The sequence below is a fragment of the Plutella xylostella genome, chromosome 9 (assembly GCF_932276165.1).
Source record: "Plutella xylostella chromosome 9, ilPluXylo3.1, whole genome shotgun sequence".
Lineage (NCBI taxonomy): Eukaryota > Metazoa > Arthropoda > Insecta > Lepidoptera > Plutellidae > Plutella > Plutella xylostella.
Window position 1 is genome coordinate 297151 of NC_063989.1, and position 15552 is coordinate 312702.

The 15552-nt window shown below is 41.9% G+C and overlaps 1 protein-coding gene across 1 annotated transcript; it reads left to right on the top strand.

Annotated features, from left to right (window-relative positions):
• The first annotated feature begins 887 nt into the window (after positions 1–887).
• LOC105392326 (ankyrin-1) lies at positions 888–15286 on the top strand. Its single transcript, XM_048623065.1, has 11 exons — positions 888–1219; positions 1590–1656; positions 2465–2629; positions 3031–3129; positions 3513–3604; positions 8270–8490; positions 13001–13119; positions 13502–13634; positions 14017–14234; positions 14695–14835; positions 15278–15286. The coding sequence occupies exons 2-11, from the start codon at positions 1600–1602 to the stop codon at positions 15284–15286; spliced, it is 1254 nt and encodes a 417-aa protein (XP_048479022.1). The 5' UTR covers positions 888–1219; positions 1590–1599.
• The last annotated feature ends 266 nt before the right edge of the window (positions 15287–15552 follow it).

Sequence of the window (15552 nt, forward strand, 5' to 3'; positions counted from 1 at the left end):
TAGTTTGCGGTATGTGAGATTATCAGTTAAGTACCGTAACAATTAATTAAAATTAATATCCAATAATTCACGTCCTGTCTAGGTAGGCACCTACATACACATAGAGGTACGCCTATTATGTACCTAGGCTATCTCATATGGCTGTGTCTAGGTGCCATCTAGTTAATCATAATAGTCCGCCGTCGTACAGTTAACTGAGTACTTGGAACAATAAATTGGGTTTAAATTACCTAAAACAGATTCAAAACCTCACACAAAGTAAGAGCCACGGAGTGTGGTGGTCAGTCTCCCATGCGAGACGTCTATGTTCAAATCCTTCCATGTAGGTACTTTTTTATTATTATTATTCACAATCATTCCATGTACTTACACACCAATGTACCTACCTAGTAGTAGTTAGTAGTACTCATGCAGTTACCTCGCGTCGAGTTAGTAACACGATTGCATAAGATTTACAAACTTAGCTAGTGCAAGGAACATTATGAATAGGTACTTCTATTCTATCTAAAGTCCGACCCCTTGCTATCTGCAGATCAGATAAAAGTATTATACTCATAGCGCCATCTAGGAGCACGCTATCAACTTTATTGCTTACTTCAAGCCTCTCTGGAACAGAACATGCTAACTAACGCCACCTAGGACCTAGATGTACTTGGTTTCCGATTGAAGCCAAGTTTATAAAGCGAAAAAGTTATAAAAAAGAGCCAGATCTCTCAGCAAGTTCTGCGTGGAATTTATAATAATTATCATCCTTACCTTAATTATTATTTTGAGATTTTGGCTATACCATGGTGACCATGGACAAGATTCATTAATCCTATTTCAACCGTTGTCAAAACGATGTTTCGCATTCATCGCCACAGATTAAAATGTATTAATGTCAAATTTTATTTCAATACTACCAACTTCTAGATAACAAACATAACCTTAAATTTTTAGAAAATTCGTCTTTGAAATGATTATTAATTCTAAGAAAAAACAATAATAGTCATGATAAAAAATATAAATGATTTTTTTATTGCTGCTGATCCTCCCGGGGAAATATTTTCGAAAAATTTATCTTGACAGGATATTGCTTTGACATTTATCTTTCGCGCTATGTTATAGGAAAAGTAACAATAAAGTGTTGCTAAGATTGTTGACGTTTACAATAATTTGCTGAATAACGTTTTAAAGATACTTTAGCCGTTTTTGTGTAATGTTTCGAAAGTTACACTGTGTAAGTGTGTAATTTATGTCTTTTATTTTCTCGGAAATTGTATATTAAGAGGCACTTCCGTCCGCACAGGAACAGGAAGTCGGTGTGGTTATGGTGAACCATTATAGAAGCAGCCCTCAACACTCAACATCCTTATCCTGTTATCATTTTTGTTTACTTTGTAAAAGTTTCAAACAAACATCAGAGTGCAAAATCCACAATCGAAATGCATTTTTTATTTAAATTCAAAAGGTTACTGTAACTTTAAGATGGCTGTGTAATAATAGAATGGCCATCAAGGACATAAAATGATTTAGTGACCCTTGATTTATTGTGATTATAGTGTTTTTCTATCGCCAGAGATATTTTCAAGTTCAAAAATGTATTACAGGTGAGTGGAGATGTCTGAAATTTGCACAGAAGATATTGTAGTGAGCTTCAGTGATGGCCAAGATGTTGTGAGTATCGTACTTTGATTATATGTAGGTTCTACTGAATTTATATTTGTGCCAAACCTATTTTTAAGATCAGTCCTAAAAATAACTAGCTAAACATTATCTCTCTATCTTTTCCACCTTTATAGAAACATTCAGTAGTTAACAGAGTTGGTGGGTCATCTTCAGTTGTAATTGAGCAACTGCTAGGCTTTCCTAAACTTTACCTTTTATAATACCCGCATTGAGATAGTGACCAGCAATGGTTCAAGCTAGATAATGTAGATTGAAACATAGAAGGAAACGCAAAATATTTTTTCATAAAAGACTAGCTTTTGCCGCAGGCTCCTGTTCACTGTAGCTGTATGGCTGTTTCTAAATGTACACATTCCCTCCTAGGTGAATTAGTACATTTAGTAGCTTTTACCCCTCACATCCAGAGAAATCAGACACAATTAAAAAACTATTGTATCTCGTTTACCAATGGGTCACCGGGACGTAAGTAGTTATTTGTTATAGAAACTTTGGATATGGCTTAGAATAAGCTAATGGAAACAAGACTATCTCCGCCCCACACCCGCTGCTACTTTAAATGCCACTATGATTAATAATATGCGAGGAGATCTCACATCACACATCATCTAGGCAGAGCCTGTAATAAGGGTATCGGTCAGCTGATACATTTACACAAATACATATTAAATATAAATATCAACGCCCATGACCTGAGTAGAATTATCTGTCTTTAAACAAATATCTGCCCCTGCCGGGATTAAAACCCCACTAACCACTACACCCTTTGACCATCCACATAACACTCCATTCCTTTCAGTCCACCGAGCCAGCAGCGGAGGCACTGGTGGAGGGCGGCGCGGGGCGGCGCGCGGCGTCCACCTCGCTGGAGCTGGGCCGGCGCCTGCTGGCCGCGGCCAGGGACGGGGACACCAACACTGTCTTAGATCTCATGGCTAAAGGAGCGCCCTTCACTACCGACTGGGTGAGGTTTTTTGTTAATGTAGTGTTTAGAATCTTACACTGCTGGCTTCCTTATGAACTGTCCACCATTCCTGATTCTGTGCCTCTTGTGTCCATTCAATGGAATGGGTGAGGATAGATAATATTAGCACAATTTTTCCTTTGAACTTTACTTAGGTGTGTCTGTAAAAGGTTTGGCATCATGGAATTGGGGATAAAAGGGAATGCTAACTTCTCAGATTAATAGCAGTCATTTGCAATATGTTATTTTAGGTTTTCTCATATTATTTATTAATTGTAATGAGAGTTTGATTAGATTTATCTTTGTTTGTATTAAGTACCTACTGCCTTTTCCTGTATTGTTTGCATCTGCTTTTTAAAATTCAATTCTATTCTAACGAAGGCATATTCTATTCTCCTCAGCTGGGCACGTCCCCGCTGCACCTGGCAGCCGCCAACGATCGCCAAGAGGTGTGTCTCGTGCTGCTGCGCGCCGGCGTGTCGCGCGACTGCAGGACCAAGGTATGGTACTTATCTGCTAGCCTAGCACGGGGCGCAAGACGTGACAAAAGTTGTTCGTCGCGAAAGCGTTCGTGGCCGCGTGATGTGAGTGAGCGCCGTGCAAAAGTTTTGTCTTGATGTGTGCGTATACATACACTGCTAGCCCTCCTAGTGCTCCTACATAGACCTACTACACAGCTGTAGGTAAGTTTTCATGATGTCAAAACATTTGACACCATGAAGCATTGGATATTTTGAAATTTTCTACTGAGTATGCAGTGTGCCATCACGCCATCACGTCACAAATACAGCATAGAGGGAACACACTCTGCATTCGTTTAGGACATGACTCCTAACCCTAGTGCTGCTAACCATAACCTTATTCTATGTTGTTTTGTTCCCAGGTGGAGCGCACGCCGCTGCACCTGGCGGCGTACTGGGGGCACGCGGGCGCCGCCGCCACGCTGCTGGACCACCACGCCGACGTCAACTGCAGGTGATAATATGCCATCCCAAACAGAAACGAGTCTATCTAGGCTGTGGATGTAAGTATGGACCTGCACCTGGCTCTCTCGAGTGGAACATTTGTGCATATCCCCAAGGTCTGAACTGCCTTCCTAAGCTTGGAACCATTTTCCACCACGATGGTCGACTGCGGATAGTATATGTACTAAATCTGAATATGCAGCACGCGTAGCACAGTATGGCTGGGACAAGATATAAATGACAGCTAGTTGCAACAAATTGTGTGATACCAGTTGTCCTCACAAACGCTAACATGGCCAACACGAAATAATCACTACAAGATGTGAGTTACAATTTTGACAGCGAGATTGGAAGATTTGTCTTATTTCCTAACATGGGTGTACCAATTTGTCCACACATGTCTCAGTTTGACATTTGTTTAGGTAGCATTTTATCACTCAAGTTCGAAGGTGGTGATAACATGTGACACAAATTATTATTTGTTTAGTTTTTGTTAATTTCACCCTTGCTCTACAAGAAGAGATGCAGGAAAGGAAAATTACTATAATACTTATAGGGAGGATGATCCGGGACTCTAATAACCCGTTGAAAATGCTTTAAAAACAACATTTGTCAAAACACACATCCTCTTTTTTATTTGACTAAAATTATAATAATTACCTATATTATATGTAGGTAGCGGTGGTAGCTCAGACGGGTAAGCGCCCGCCCCTCATGGAAGAGATGCGGGTTCAAATCTCGTCGCTGACTTGTGCCAATAAGTTAGATAGATAGACATTAATTTATTCCACTCAAACATAACACATAACTACAACAAATGATATAGGTACAGTTAAATGAAGAGGCGAAATGTGTGTGTTGAAACAGACCAAAAGGGAAGCATCTCAGCGCATATGTTTGCCCCTTTGATTATATTTGCCCTTAGGAACAAACCACTGATTTTCAGTTGCCTCCCATATAGTTTAAGTTTGCCTATTCATGTCAAAGTATGTAGTTAAAAACCGGCCAAGTGCGAGTCGGGCTCGCGCACAAAGGGTTCCGTAGCAGCAAATATAATATTACAGTTAAATCAACCTATCTCAAAAACTATAAGAGATACTTTGATCAAACCAAAAATCGTTGAAAGAGTTAATTAGCATGCATCACCTCTATTTTTTTTAGAATTTTATACCCCGTAGTTATAAAAATAGAGGGGGGGGACATACTTTTTACGACTTTGAGAGCTGATATCTCAAAAACCGTTCACTTTAAGAAAAATGTTTTTTAGAAAACTTTATATCATTTTAAAAGACCTTTCCATTGATAACCCACACGGGTATGTACATCGAAAAAAAAAATTTCATCCCTCAGTTACATGTATGGGGGGCCCCACCCCCAATTCTTTTTTTTACTATTTAGTGTCATATTTTTGTAGCGGTTCATACAACACATATTCCCATCAAATTTCATCACTGTAGTACTTATAGTTTCCGAGTAAATCGGCTGTGACAGACGGACAGACGGACATGACGAAACTATAAGGGTTCCGTTTTTGCCATTTTGGCTACGGAACCCTAATAAAGTGGCTAATTGAATAGTTTGAATGATATATGTGGAGTTCACAAAATGTAAATCATATACATTGAATAGGTCCGGTACACCGGGCAGTCAGCGACTGATGCTATGATGACTGGTGTATCCTTTCACCACAGCGACAAACCCTAGTCAGGCTTTATTATTTATCAACAACACACTAACTAGAATTAAGTGGCTAATTGAATAGTTTGAATGTTAAATGTGGAGTTCAAAAAATTTAAATCATATAAACTGTACATTGAATAAGTCCGGCACACCGGGCAGTCAGCGACTGATGCTAATCCTTACTCCACAGCGACAAACCCTAGTCAGGCTTTATTATTTATCAACAACACACTAACTAGAATTAAGAGGCTAATTGAATAGTTTGAATGTTAAGGGCGTCTTGCACAACAAAGTTAAATAAAATTAAATAGTTTTTCTCTTGCTCTGACAGTATAATGTCAGAGCAAGAGGTCATAGATTTAATTTTATTTAACTTTGTTGTGCAAGACGCCCTAAATGTGGAGTTCAAAAAATTTAAATCATATAAACTGTACATTGAATAAGTCCGGCACACCGGGCAGTCAGCGACTGATGCTAATCCTTTCTCCACAGCGACAAACCCTAGTCAGGCTTTATTATTTATCAACAACACACTAACTAGGTAAAATCTGTGAGTAGGTATGCTTGCATGTTCAAGAAGGAAAAGACAAAATGTATGGCTGGTGCCTCACACGCGCACAGCTTTTGCTAGGCGTGCACCATGCATCCGAGGACCATTCCTCTATAGTATCGCAGATAAAAAACTAAAAATTTTGACTTGCACCAGATACACTTGCAAGAAAAAACTGAAAGGGTGGTTATTGGGACTTGATTATTTTCAAACTGAACGAATTCTTGTTCCTCTAAAGTGAATCTTTCAATTCATTATTTCCACGCACAGTAATAAACATACCCTCAAACTCAAACTTACATTACATATACTTTACATGCACTAACATATTCAAACTCTTCTCACATACTCACACTTACGCACTCTCTCTAACTCGCACACACACACACACATACACACACACACACACACGTACATACATACACACACACATGCACATACACATACACATACACACACACATACACATACACACACACACTTACACACAAACCCATACACAAACATCATCAAATAATAACTATAAATTAAGATGATAAGATACAAAAACTATGTACAACTCTAAGTTACCTACATTATTATTGCTTGTTTATATCTTTGATAAGTCTCACTTATACCTTATAATTAACTATTACAATGTATCAAGAACGAAAGAGACTGGCCCCCCCAACACAGGGTATCCTAGTGGGGGAGCTAGGATCTTAGTTTTAGTAACTTGTACTTTTTTGAATCTAATAAAGAAATTTATTATTATTATTATTACAACAAAATTAAATGGTTATAAAAATATCATATCTTCTTTAGGTAAGTAAAACATTTATTAAACTTATACATAATAAATAAATTATAAAAAATATAAGTACTATTTCCACACTATAACAGCATATTGGGTATTCTTAGTTATCAACTCTCACAATAATCAGTTCAAACTTGGGCTATCAGTCATCAAATTGATATAGGCCTCTTATTATGTATACCAAGTTTTTCAACTTGTTCAGTCATTTCTGTGCCGCTCCTGTTAATTGTTTCACCACAAGGTTGCTGATGCTGATGTCATCTGACCATCTTCAGATGATCTCTGCCAACAGCTTTTGTGTCTAGGCCATCATTCTCTGACCGCCTTTGTCCATCTTCCGTCTTGCCTACGAGCCAATTTCAATATTCTGTAACAAAAAAAATTGTTTCAGGAGATTTTAGTTATACTTATGAACTAAGATTATGACTCCTATTGTCATCTTCATCTATTCTATTCTATTCTGAGAGGGGGCGAAGTTCCTGTATGTGGCTCTCTCGAGTGGAACCTTTGTACATATCCCCTTGATTTCAGCTCAGCCATCCTAGCTCCCGAGTAAACTGGAGTAGCAAGCCTGGGTGTTGCAATAACATCTTCATCATAACCCATGACGTCCCCACTGCTGGGGTACGGGTTTCCTTCCAAGGAAGGATGGGTTTAGGATAAGGCCACCAAGTGTTCACGGTGCCATGTGAAAAGTTTTTTGAGTTGTTTTGTGTACCCAATCATAATAACATGTCACAAATACTGGTACTTACCTAATGTTTTTTCCTTCCATCGATTATATAAATATTATTCAGTCAGGCCGTGGGACAAGCATCGTAGATGATATTCCGTTGCGCCCGTCAGGATCCTGCCCGAGCTTTTGTCTCAAGGACTTCTAGCTAGCGGACCCAGGGGTCCGGGTAGACGGTGGGTGGGTCATCAGTCAGGTGGCATGCTGTTTTGTTCTTCGTCTCATGGAGCCGGTGCTCGGTCGACGGCTGCCGAAGAACTCCCAAGGAATCTGATCGTGCTTGGTCGGGAGCAAGCTCGGTCGTATATTATTTCATGTGACGATGTCCAAGAAACTCAAGAAAGTAGTTAATGAGCCAATATGAGTCTATGGGGTAGCGCAAAGCAAAGTAATATTACCAAAATATTACACTCAACGCACCAAACAGCGAAAATTTTCTTCAAATTTGATGTTTGGTGACATTGCAATTGTCAAAAAACCATAGACAATACAAACAACAACCACAAATGAGAGATTTTCGGAAAAAAATAACATTTGAAAAACCTATTTGCACAGAGCAGAAAAGTTACAGTGTCACTGGGACTAATGCCCAATCTCGCAAATAAAACGAGTCCCATGTACACCCTATGCTAACATTTAAGACTGATATCAAAAAGTGACTCAATTTAAACAGTCACTTCACATGTTGTCTTATTATGGCCATACTAGCCGTGCAGGTTTCCTCACGATGTTTTCGTTCACCGTAAGAGCGATGGTATATGTGAGTGCCGGTATTCGAACCCGCATCTCTTTCGTGAGAAGCGGGTGCTTACCCGACTGAGCTACCACCGCTCCAATATGTTTCATTTTCCAGACACATTTAGATTTAGGTACACATTTTGTAAAATAATAACATATGTCTTAATTCCATCCGCAGAGACATGCTAGGCATGACACCTCTCCACTGGGCCGCAGAGCGCGGGCACGTGGCGTGCGCTCGCCTGCTGCTGTCCCGCGGCGCCGACCCGCTGCTCCCCTCCCGCTTCCGCACCACCCCCCTGTCGCTGGCGGTGCAGGAGGGAGGGGAGATGCGGGTGTTGGTGGAGGAGGCGGTGAATAGACGGGTGGCGGGGGACGCGGTAGAAACGCTGGTTAATGGTGAGTGTTAAAATAGCGCTGTTACTAAACGGTTACCTTATCGACGTAGATAAACGCCACACAAAGCTGCCGCTACACGCTACACGGGTTCTTTATCGACGTAGATAAACGTTACACACAGCTGTCGCTACACGGGTTCCTTATCGACGTAGATAAAATTACACACAGCTGTCGCTCCACGGTTTCCTTATCGACGTAGATAAACGTTACACACAGCTGTCGCTCCACGGGTTCCTTTTCGAAGTAGATATACGTCACTGTATCGCGATTCGCCATAAATACGGCGCTGTGGTTAACGCGCATTAAACGAGTTTATCGACGTCGATAAGATACCCGTGTAGCGCTGCCAGGGCATTATTCTTCATGTAGTGCCAGTTAATATCTAAAAATACTGCCCCAATGGATGCATAGTAAACGCTAAGTATAAATGTAAGCTTGGTGCTTAAAGAAGCTATAGGTTTATACGCGGCGCCGACCCACTGCTCCCCTCCCGCTTCCGCAGCACCCCCCTGTCGCTGGCGGTGCAGGAGGGGGGGGGGAGATGAGGGTGTTGGTGGAGGAGGCGGTGAATAGGAGGGTCGCGGGGGACGCCGTGGAGACGTTGGTTAATGGTAAGTGTGAAAACAGTTATAGACGCTACACGGATCGATCGACTTAGTTAAACGTTACTGTATCTCGATTCGCGATATATACGGTGCTATGGTAAATGAGTTTATCTACGTCGATAACGTGCCCGTGTAGCACGGCATTATTCTTCAAAAATACTGCTCCGATGGATACTTAGTAAACTAGAGGGCTTAAGCTAGGTCTAAGTGTAAGCTTGGTGCTTAAAGAAGCTATAGGTTTATACGCGGCGCCGACCCGCTGCTCCCCTCCCGCTTCCGCACCCCCCCCTGTCGCTGGCGGTGCAGGAGGGGGGGAGATGAGGGTGTTGGTGGAGGAGGCGGTTAATAGGAGGGTGGCGGGGGACGCCGTGGAGACGCTGGTTAATGGTGAGTGTTGAGACAGTTATTGACGCTACACGGGTTCCTTATTGATGTAGATAAGCGTCACACACAGCCGCCGCTACACGGGTTCCTTTTCGAAGTAGATATACGTCACTGTATCGCGATTCTATATCGTTATTTCTTTATTTTCTTACTTGCGTCACTGTATCGCGATTCGCCATAATTACAGCGTTGTAGTTGGTAGAACGCGCATTGAACGAGTTTATCGACGCCGATAACGTACCCGTGTAGCCCTGCCATGGGATTATTCTCCAAAAATTCTGCCCCAATGGATACATAGTCAACGCTAGGTATAAATGTAAGCTTGGTGCTTAAAGAAGCTATAGGTTTATACGCGGCGCCGACCCGCTGCTCCCCTCCCGCTTCCGCACCCCCCCCTGTCGCTGGCGGGGCAGGAGGGGGGGGAGATGAGGGTGTTGGTGGAGGAGGCGGTTAATAGGAGGGTCGCGGGGGACGCGGTCGAGACGTTGGTTAATGGTGAGTGTGAAAAAGTGATGCTACACGGGTTCTTTATCGACGTAGTTAAACGTCACTATATCGCGATTTGCCATAAATACGGCGCATTAAATGAGTTTATCAATGTCGATAAAGTACCCGTATAACCCTGCCAGGGCATTATTCTTCAAAATTAATGGATATGTCGCAGGCAACTGGTTTAATCTTCTGTTTGATTGAACCACTAGCCCGTTCATTGGATGGCGCTGTTCAGTTGTATGACTAGGCCGAACGTTGATTGTACAAGCGTCACAAAACGTCCAACTAGTTAGCTGACTTAAAATCAGTCAGGTGGTGAATAAAACAAATATGGCGTCTAACAGCTAACAGCTGACACAAAAAGCACCTATATTGTTAGTTTTTTGCAAATAAATTAGCTTTAAAGTACGTTATTTGTGTTAAAATAGTGTGACAACATGAATTAACCTATTATTACGCCGCGGGCGGATAGTTTCAAAGAAAAAAAGTGGCGAAACTGGATAATTATGAACAACAATATGAAGGTTACGTTTATTGTTATTGTTTAGTTAATTTGAGAGATAAGAGCTTTGTAACATAGTCTTTTTGTTGACTCTTGTCTGGTGATGTTCACCCTAACCACACATTACACAGTTTCTATACTATATCCCATTCAACGACTTCGCTGAATGACGTTCAGTCAAGACGTCGAACGTTACAATCAACGACTTGACGAGTTGTCCTTTAGTCATACAACTGAATAGCGCCATCCAATGAACGGGCTAGTGGTTCAATCAAACAGGAGATTAAACCAGTTGCCTGCGACATATACATAGTAAACTAGAGGGCCTAAGCTAGGTCCTATAGTGTAAGCTTGGTGTTGGTGGAGGAGGCGGTCAATAGGAGGGTGGCGGGGGATGCCGTGGAGACGTTGGTTAATGGTGAGTCTTCTTCTTCAGCATATAGCAATGTACTGATAGACGTAGGCTTCTCCCAAAGTATGTCACTGGATGCGATCTATAGCTTTCCGCATACAATCGTCACGTCGTACCTTTTGCAAGTCGTCACCCCATCTATCTTTACTCTATATTTGCCTAGTAGCGGTCTCCGGCTGTAAGCTGGCGGACTGGAGGGCGTCCCACACTTACCATTCAGTTCGTGATCTTGGAGGCATATGACTGTCCTGTAGTGGTCTAGTACTGTACTGACTGGGTGTTTATTTATTTATTTGAAGACCAACAAATGTTACACCTGTTACATACATCAAGGCTACATAAATAAAATACTTAGGGTGGGTTGCATCAACATCCCGGTTATCGTAATAGTTAAGGTTAAACTTAGCAATGACAGAGTCGTTACAGTTAACATTTTACTGCAACGTGTTGCACCATCAAATCGTCGGTCATTGTTAATGTTATTAGGGTTGCTATTCGTTTGAGACATAATTATCCCCAAAGTTATTGTGGGAAACGTTTTTATGTAAGGCAATACCAAATCTAGCTGTCGGACTGAAGCCGTCACAGAGTACATTGTAGCCGCCATTCTCTGTCAAAGCACTCAAAGTCAACATGTCATAGGAACTAAGTCTGTTGTTCCTCCGAATATTGACCAAAAGATTATCATCAATAAAACCCGCGACAAAGTAGACTCTAATAAGCCTTTATTAAGAGCGGTGGTAGCTCAGTCGGGTAAGCGCCCGCTTCTCACGCCAGAGATGCGGGTTCGATCCCGGGGCTGACATGTACCAATGAGTTCTTTTACCATAAGTACAATGTATACCATCGCTCTTACGGTGAGGAAAACATCGTGAGGAAACCTGCATATCTAGATTTAGCACATCTAGATATGTGAACCCACCAACCCGCAGTGTACCAGCGTGGTGGAGAAATGGTCCAAGCTTTGGAAGGCAGTTTAGACCTTGGGGATATGCACAAAGGTTCCATTCGAGAGAGCCAGGTGCAGGTACTTAACTACACCCCCAGAGAATAGAATAGAATAGAAGCCTTTATTATTAATTATCTTATTAATTAATTCTTAACAAGTTGAAATAAAAACTAACGATGTAATCTATTAAAATAATTATTTATTGACATCCTTCCTGTTAACTGCATAGACAGGTTCCTCTTCATCAGATGATGAATCATCATAAAAACCTAGCTGGTGGTACAGCACAGGGTCTCTATTTTGTTTACATAATATATTATGCAGCTATGCCGTAGCCACAATAATGGGCTGCACTCTTCTTAGTTCTGTCCTTCTTTTCATTGATATATTTCTGTATTTGAGTGATTGCAAAATTTCTGAAAACAAGGTTATTCAATTAAAGAGTTACGTAGGTTACTTTGATATTAGATTGCTGCGCTGGACCGGCAACCGGCAGGTAGCCGGTATTGGCTGGATAAGGAAGGCCGAGGGCACAGTGTTGTTTCGCTCCTTGGAAGAGCCCATGGCTAGAAGTGGACGCTTATTTGGTGGTGAAGATGATCATTACACCTACAACATAATAATAGGTGCACTTACTTCGTCGTTGGAGGCAGTAAGAAAGGTTCTAGTTTTAAAGCCAACACACGAGCCACATTTTTGAGACCTGGAACCTGCGAATCTATCAGTTCTCTGAAAGTACACCTTTCTCTTCATATTTCGTAAGTTCCGTACTTACTCCACCTCAATCTCAATTTCTGAGGAACTTGTTTCAAGCGCTATTTCACGTAGAAGCGACATGATAAGAATTATTTAATATTAATATTTGTACGTAATACTGTTACTTTGAGGTTATACAACGCGTTTGACAGCTACCTGACTTTAACAAAAGCAGTAACCGGCCAACATGGGGTGGTTATGGTTATCGTTAAAGTTATCACGTCATTTTAACCATAGTTGAATGGTGCAACCAATTTTTCGCTTAACCGATGCTTTGACAGACGATGTGACGTTTGTAATAGTTAAAGTTAAATGGTGCAACGCACCCTTAATAAAGTTACAGTGTTAGTTTGTTTCTGCTTCTTCTATTTCAATATGTTTACAATAATGATGTCCGTTGTTCATTCCAGTGGAAGAGCAACAAAGCGAGGAGATGACGGAACAGACGGAATTTGTGACCGTGGAGTCCCTCGCGCCCCCCGCACCCCCCGCCGCCCCCGCGACCCCCACTCAGCCCCAGAACAATCAGGTCAGTCGAACAGTCAACCAAAACTATCAAAACTCACTCCAGCGTTAACAGTCACAACAGTGGTTAACAGCTTGGTCCCAGGAGACCGAATTCGATTACAACACTGTGTTGCGACGACGCCGACGTTGCAGCTTAAAAATCAGCGATTGATTTGTCAGTTTTTGAACGGAAATGCTTGATTGCTGTCGCATATTTTTACTGTCATTGTTGCTTCTCGGCTCTGGGAGTCATAGGTACATAGTAGATAAATGAGTTAAAGTTTATACTATGTATTACTTCAAAATTTGTACATACCTTTGTTGCCAAAATATAAATAAATAAATAGATTAACAATCTTTTAATGTTACTTTGACCACTGAACTCATATTGTATTCTATTCTAGACGTCTCCCCCCGGGCGCGGCGAGAGCGGCGCGGCGCGGCTGCTGCGGCGGCACGGGATCGCGCTGCTGCCGCCGCCCGCCGACAACACCGTGGCCAACGCGCTGCACGCCGGCCGCACCGTGCTGCTGTCCGGTAACTACGATAAGTTAAGAAGGTCCCGGGTTCGATCGAGTCCTCGGCTGCCGGCTGGGGCAAATATTTGTTTAAAGACAAATATCAGTACTCGAGTCTTTTGGTGTAAAATTGTAAATATGTATCTATCTATGTATCTGCGTAGATATACTTATGAGTTTTTCGATGCCGATATTACAGGCTCTGCCTAGGTTGGGGTCGGATGGCTGGGCGTGACATGTCTCATATTCAACAACCTGTACACACTACACACTCGTACCAGTCGAACCTATAAAATTTCGTGCTTGCAAACACTTTGAAGACACCAAATCTCTACACTGTCTTATAGCGTAATCAAATCCCACTTACAACAATAAATCAAAACCAAACTTCCCAATTCCAGACGCAGGCAAGCTAATGCTGAAAGAAAGCGCCACCCCCTCCCCCGCCCCCGCCCCCGCGGCGTCCACCCCCACCCCCGCGTCCCCGGCGGGGGGCGTGCTCCTCACCGCGACCCCCGTCGCCGCGCCCCCCAGCGGGGTCAAGATCTTCACGCTCGCGAATAAGATGCTCCTGCAGGATGGGAAAGCGGGGAAGAAAGCGGCTGGCCAGGGGAATACAGTAAGTGATTGTTATTACATTATAATTACGCGTAAAAATGTCCTGGATATTATTTCAATAGAAAAGCCACAATGTTGCCAGCCTCAAGGTGCCTTTCCGCCAGAGATGTGCTATGCAGATATGATATGAAAATCCGTTCTCTCCAGTACTATGCCGGTCTATGCCATGTGCACCAATGAATTTGATTGAAGGGTATCAAACACATTAATAGCAACGTAGCCACATCTGTGGTGGAACAACATCGACACGTACCTATAACATCCCACTAATATTATAAAGGCGAAAGTTTGTGAGTTGTTACTTCTTCACGTCAAAACGGCTGAACCGATTATAATGAAATTTGCTAGGTATGGAGCTGATACCCTGGATTAACACTTCGGCTAACTATTATCGCGGGATTCCCATGGGAAAACTTTTACACAGAACAGCTAGTTGCCAATAATTTATTTAAAATTTCCAGGTGAGTTACGTGTACAACGTGTCGGACGCGCGCGCGCCGCGGCTGCAGCTCAAGAAGCCCAAGGCCATCAAGATCCTGCTCAACAAAGGCAACCTGCAGAAGATCATACAGAGCCAGAAGAACAGCGAACAGGTTACCGAGGTACGTGGTGGGGTTATTGTGATGGTGTTATGGGTTTACCAAAGTATCTATTTTAGTTTAACAAAAAACCCGTTCGTGAGGTACACGAAAATAGGTCTCCCAAAAATTGTTCCGTTGAATGACATTAACCGTCGACCACGCATGTTTCACGTTGGAATATCATCTTTATAAGGAAGAGTGTTTACACCATTGCACAAGTTGACTTACTACCTATATCAATCTGGCATCACCTGTATATCCTGGGCAGTCAGCGGTCAATCTTCCTGGCATAAAGGCTCGATCATCGACCATTAAACCAGTTTCCACTACCTGTGCAGCGATTAAAAGATTTTCGAACCTCCGTTTTCGTTGCGTATCGTCAACTGTCACTGTTAAAATGTAAGGCAAACACCCAGTTGCAGAAACGTCCTTTAAGTTTTAAAAACATCATTAAACCTTAAAGTCCAATTAAGTTGTTGCAGAAAAGCATTTTAATGTGACGTTTTATGAGACTTTTAAATTTATCTAATGAAATGTCAAATTTACCCTAATGAAATGTCAATGTCGTTTTTTCTTCAATTTTGCGTTGCACAAAGCCACATTAGCCACTAAAGTGACTTTATTTTGACGTTTGGTCCCTTAAAATACACTTCAAATCTAATGACCCAAAAAGCATCCATTATAACCAATTTTAAAATTATTTTCTTATAATAATTTATGCATTTGAAACTATTTCTG